The following is a 6213-nucleotide window of genomic DNA, read 5'->3' as shown; positions in this document are numbered from 1 at the left end:
AATAGAATGGAATGGAATAGGAATAAGAGAAGAGAAAAGAACAAGAGAAAAGAAGAGAATGTAAAAGAGAAGATAATATAAAATATAGAATAGAATAGAATAGAATAGAATAGAATAGAATAGAATAGCAGAGTTGGAAGAGGCCTTGGAGGTTTTCTAGTCTAACCCCCCTGCTTAGGCAGGAAACCCTACCCCACTTCAGACAAAGGGTTACCCAACTTCTTCTTAAAAACTTCCAGTGTTGGAGCATTCACAACTTCTGGAGGCAAATTCTGTTCCACTGATTAATTGTTTTAAATATCAGGAAATTTCTCCTTAGTTCTAGGTTGCGTCTCTCCTTGATTAGTTTCCACCCATTGCTTCTTTTCCTACCCTCAGGTGCTTTGGAGAATAGCTTGACTCCCTCTTCTTTGGGACAGCCCCTGAGATACTTCTATCATTTCTCCCCATGTCCTTCTTTTCATCAAACTAGACAAAACCCAGTTTCTGCAACCGTTCTTCATATGTTTTGGTCTCCAGTCCCCTAATCCTCTTTCTTGCTCTTCTCTGCACTCTTTCCAGAGTCTCCACATCTTTTCTACATCCTGGCGACCAAAACTGGATGCCGTATTCCAAGTGTGGCCTTCCCAAGGCCTTATAAAGTGGTATCAACCCTTCCCGTGATCTTGATTCTCTCCCTCTGTTGATGCAGCCTAGAACTGTGTTGGCTTTTTTGGCAGCTGCTGAACACAGCTGGCTCCTATTTAAATGATTGTCCACTAGGATTCCAAGTTCCCTCTTTTTTAATGCTGTTTAATGGAATGAATCCTTGGGGAAGGATGAATAGAGAAAAAAATAAGAATAGAGGAAAAATAAGAATAAATCACCTTCGCTGAATGAAACCCATTTCACTGGGAGGGGTCAAAAAAGCCAGGATTATTAATCTCCTGAATATCTGCCATGCCGTGTCTCAAAAACAGAGATGTGTGAATTTGTATTGGCGGATGCCGCAGCCCAGATGGTGAGTTTTCGGCCTGCCACCTGATCCTGCACACTTTCGGGCTTCGGATTTAGTCCACGGCCCGGGGCGAGTCGGCCTTGTGATGGGAAAAGAGCGAAGACAGCTGGGAGAGGCACTTCCCTTGCTAATTACGGGAGGGTTTTGTTTTCGGTTATTTTGAGTACGGCTGGAGAAAACCGACCCGGTCTGTTTCACTGGAATCAAAGAGAGGAGAGGGGGGAGGAGACCTGCATGTGGATGAAAAGAGACACAGGGAAAGCAGAGCTTGGAAGAAACGTCCTTCTGGGTTCGGCTCCAAGTGGGGAAAAAAGACACTGGAGACATGGAGGCTGCTTGGAAAGATGATTTATTGGTGGACAGGACCACATGGCTTGAGTCCTGAACAGAAAAGGGGATCACATGCTTCAATGTTGGTGGAGAAGAAGAGAAGGAAGGGCTGAGATGCTGAAAGTCCCTGGTTTTATGCCCTCTCTGGCCTTTGATCTTGAGCTTGTATTCTGATTGGTTGTCAGACTCCCATGGGCCCATGCAGGGGCAACTCTCTAGGCTGTGTTTTGAATCCAGGTTTGGTTGAGTTCTCAGATGCCATGTGGCAAGTTGGGTAAAGCGCCAATATTATCATGCCTTAATCCCATCACTTGAGCTGAAGGGGAGAACTCTTTATTATGTAAAGGGACTAGCTTGGCCCTCTTAATGGCCCATTGACAAAGTGGGGATGGGCAGGAAGCTATTCTGTCTTTTAAAACATGTTTCTTCCTTTTCTCATCCAGATAAATATTCTGCCTTTTCAATATTTCCTAGCGTATTTCATTTTTCTGGGAGAGGGCTGGGCGATAACTTCCTACACTATCTATCTGCAGGGGGGGGGGGGAAAGATGTGTAAAAGTAGTCCTTGAATTGCAACCACAATTACCCCGGGTACTTATTATCATATGTGATGGAGATGTACAGAAGCAAGAAAATGTTTGATGAAATTGGCTGGAAAAGATGATTAAGCAGCATATAGATTTAAAGCCAGATATATTTTTGTTAGGTATAATACCAGAAAGTTATGATAAAGGGGCTGTATACTTAATGCCAAAGTGGCTCAGTGGCTAAGATGCTGAGCTTGTCGATCAGAGAGGTCGGTTCAAATCCCTAGCGCCATGTAATGGAGTGAGCACCCGTTCCTTGTCCCAGCTTCTGCCAACCTGGCAGTTCGAAAGAGTGTAGAAAAATAGGCACCACCTTTGGTGGGAAGGGAACAACGTTCCGTACGGATTCAGGAGTTGAGTCATGCCAGCCACATGACCACGGAGACATCTTCAGAAAGCGCTGGCTCTTCGGCTTTGAAACGGAGATGAGCACCGCCCCCTAGAGTCAGGGATGACTAGCACATAGGTGTGAGGGGAAGCTTTACCTTACTGATGTTTTGGGGGTGGGGGAATCAAAACTGTCCATAATTAAAAGGAGCTGAATTTAGAAAATTGGTTATGTGCATTTGATGGTCCTTTCTTAGGACTAATTTCGGCTCTTTCTGGACTCTGGTAACTTTTCATTTTGAGTTAAATTAAGAGAGCGAGGCTCATTAATTTAAATATAGAAGAGATTGAAGCAGTGGTGAAATTCAATTTTCTTTACTACAGGTTATGTGGGCCTGGCTTGGTGGGCGTGGCAGGAGAAGAATGCTGCAAAATCCCTATTCCCTCCTGACTCCAGGGGAAGGATACTGCAACATCTCCGTTCCCTCCTCATTCCAGGGGAAGGATACTGCAAAATCTCCATTCCCTCCCCACTCCAGGGGAAGGATAGTGTAAGATCCCCATTCCCTCCCAACTCCAGAGGGGAAGGATACTGCAAAATCCACATTCCCATCCCACTCCAGGGGGAATGATATTGCAAAATCTCCATTCCTTCCCCACTCTGGGTCCAGCCAGAGGTGGCATTTGCCGGTTTTCCGAACTACTCAAAATTTCCGCTACCGGTTCTCCAGAACCTGTCAGAACCTGCTGGATTTCACCCCTGGATTAAAGCTATTGTTAAGGAGTCAGCAATATGGTTGGGCAAATGTTAACAATGCCATTATAGCAATCCTTAAAATCTTCAGCTGGCATGGAGATCCATCAACAAATGCTTTTCCCGTGACCTTTGACCTTCGAGGAATGGCATCTGAATTTGGAGTTGCCAACGTTTTTGATCTGGGGGGAAAAATTGCCTCCAGGCAGTGAATCTGGGCAGGGTGAGAAGAGCCACTGAGGGAGTTTCTGCCAGAACGACTTTTCTCAGAGTTTCTGGTTTTGGGGAAGGGAGATGCGTCTCTCATATTTTGGTCTTTTGATAAAGAACTGGTGTTTTTAGCCATGGGAGTTGTGCAAAGATGGGTATTATTTACCTCTAGGTTATCTTGATAATGAGAAGTACAGAATATTTAGAATATATATATATATATTTATATTCCTTCCTTCCTTCATCTCATCTCTCCCTTCTCTCCCTCCCTCGCTTCTTTCCATCTTCCATCCATCCATCACTTCCTTCCTTCCTCTCTCTCATCTCTCTCATCTATCCATCCATTCATCATCTATCCTTCCCTTCCTTCCTTCCATTTATTCCTCCCTCCCTCTCTTCCACCCTTCCTTCCTTCCTCTTTTCTCTCCTCCTTCCTTCCTTTCCTTCCTCCCATCTCTCCCATCATCCATTGATCTCCCATCGATCAATCCATCTCTTCCTTCCATCGACCCACCCACCCACCCACCCATCTATTCCTTCCTTCCTTCCTTCCTTCCTTCCTCTCTCTCTTATCTCTCTCATCCATCCATCAATCCATCATCTATCCCTCACTTCCTTCCATTTATTCCTCCCTTTCCTCCTCCCTCCCTCTTTCTTTCTTTTTTCTTTTTCTTTTCTCCTTCCCTCCTTCCTTCTTTCATTCCTTCCTTCCAATCATCTCTCCCATCCCTCCCTTCCTCCCTTCTTTTTTCTAAGAGCATTTTTCATTTTTTTGGTACAGAACTTTGCCAGCCAGGAGAATGAAAAGGAAAACCTGGACCAGCGATTCCCCAGCCTATTCAAAAAAGGACGGAGGAAGACGGTGGTGCGGAACCTGGGAAAAATAATCCACTATTCCAAACTCAAATTTAAGTTTCAGCCCTTCCAGGTGAGACCCCCATCCCCTGTGTCAAATGCTCAAAGCGCCATGAAGGGACGCTGGGTCGGTGTTTGCGACCCATTGGTTTTTTCTGATTTTTTATATCGTTCCATTGTTCATCTTTATTAGCACCCCGAAGACCGACTGAAATGAATAAAAAGATTTCCATGTCTTTTCTTTGGCAGGAAGCAAGTGACTGCTATCTGGAGCTTTTTCAAGAGTTCCTCTATTTTCAGTCGCTCGGCCCCAACGGACACAAGTATAAGGTAATTGAGGATTTGGTTACCCGTAACGAGAATTTACAACCACCTCTGTTTCCTGGTTCCATTCCTAGTGTTCCTGAGCACAGGATGGAAAGTTTCCCCATTAGAAAACCCCCAAAGCCAGTTGTGATGGATCATAAGAACACTGGGCACTATCTAATAAAATGAAATTGTGGTGAAAACAGTAAGGTTCTACATAGGCAAGAAAAACAAAAATGCACAGGTAGTAGTTTTTGATAATAAATAAATACCTTGCTCAATAGTAGTAACTGTGTGAGGGATCTTGGAGTCCTAGTGGACAACCATTTAAATAGGAGCCAGCCGTGTGCAGCAGCTGCCCAAAAAGCCAACACAGTTCTAGGCTGCATCAACAGAGGGAGAGAATCAAGATCACGGGAAGTGTTGATACCACTTTATAAGGCCTTGGTAAGGCCACACTTGGAATACGGCGTCCAGTTTTGGTCGCCACGATGTAAAAAAAGATGTGGAGACACTAGAAAGAGTGCAGAGAAGAGCAATAAAGATGATTAGGGGACTGGAGACTAAAACATATGAAGAACGGTTGCAGGAACTGGGTAGGTCTAATTTAATGAAAAGGAGGACTAGGGGAGACATGATAGCAGTCTTCCAATATCTCAGGGGTTGCCCCAAAGAGGGAGTCAAGCTATTCTCCAAAGCACCTGAAGGCAGGACAAGAAGCAATGGGTGGAAACTAATCAAGGAGAGAAGCAACTTAGAACTAAGGAGAAATTTCCTGATATTTAGAACAATTAATCAGTGGAACAACTTCCCTCCAGAAGTTACGAATGCTCCAACACTGGAAGTGTTTAAGATGATGTTGGATATCCGTTTGTCTGAAGTGGTGTAGGGTTTCCTGCCTAAGCAGGGGGTTGGACTAGAAGACCTCCAAGGTCCCTTCCAACTCTGTTATTCCATCAACTGCTGAACAATTCATTACAAAACCTTTTTGAGACAATCTCTGATAGGTTTTGGATTCATTCCATCTTCTTGGTCTCTGCCTTCCAGGAAACTGGATCTGGCATTCATTTTTAATCTGTGCAATGACCTTGAGAGGAAGCTTCACAGTTGAAACTCTAGGGGTTCCTCAAGCCAGAAACTTTGCTGCCTGGCTCTTACAGAAGCAGAAAGAAATTGTGGGTTGTGGAGGAGGGGTTTGGTGCACAGTCAATCTCCCACTGGATCCATTTTTATCTTCTCGGTTTCTTTTCTCTCTCTTTTTTTAAAACCTCAGTACTGGATCCCCATTTGGCCTGAGTCCTGCTCTCCTATTACTCCCTGCCTCCTTCCTGATTCGATTTACCCCTCCTTTTCTTTTTTTCCAAACTGTGTTTGCAATTCCTCCTTAAAGGTGTGCGACAGAAGGTCACGCAGGGCAGGAAAAAAAACCTGGAGTTTCACCCTTGTGATTCATTCGGGTGACACAGACTGCGTGAGGAAATGTTTCTGTTTGTTGATGTTTTGGAAGGGTATTTTTGAAAGTTAGAATTCAACCCTTCACAGTTGTGTCTTTTCCGTGCAGGCAATCCCCAATCCTAGCCCACCAATTTTAACAAAACAGACCTGGCTTTGAATAATGCCCCCTGGGATGCTTTCTCATCAGAAGTCTGATCCATCCTTAGATACACCGTGTTTCCCTGAAAATAAGACAGGGTCTTATTTTCTTTTGACCCCGAAATAAGTGCTTGGCCTTATTTTCGGGGAGGTCTTATTATTTTTTTAAAAAAGAGTTTTTATTTTTAGACATAGACAAACGAAACGTAAAACCATCTTCAATTACATACAGCGTGTCGATTGGTTAGAAGAGG

The 6213-nt window shown here is 44.2% G+C and overlaps 1 protein-coding gene across 1 annotated transcript in view; it reads left to right on the top strand.

Annotated features, from left to right (window-relative positions):
- The first annotated feature begins 961 nt into the window (after nt 1-961).
- Nucleotides 962-6213, top strand: part of PLEKHN1 (pleckstrin homology domain containing N1) — a 30235-nt gene continuing 24983 nt past the window's right edge. The window contains exons 1-3 of the mRNA XM_032238469.1: nt 962-1000; nt 3987-4133; nt 4310-4390. Of these exons, the coding sequence (XP_032094360.1) occupies nt 962-1000; nt 3987-4133; nt 4310-4390 (267 nt within the window). The remainder of the gene's footprint in view (nt 1001-3986; nt 4134-4309; nt 4391-6213) is intronic.

Source organism: Thamnophis elegans, unplaced genomic scaffold, assembly GCF_009769535.1.
Source record: "Thamnophis elegans isolate rThaEle1 unplaced genomic scaffold, rThaEle1.pri scaffold_220_arrow_ctg1, whole genome shotgun sequence".
Classification (NCBI taxonomy): domain Eukaryota; kingdom Metazoa; phylum Chordata; class Lepidosauria; order Squamata; family Colubridae; genus Thamnophis; species Thamnophis elegans.
This window is presented reverse-complemented; position numbering and strand designations above follow the sequence as displayed.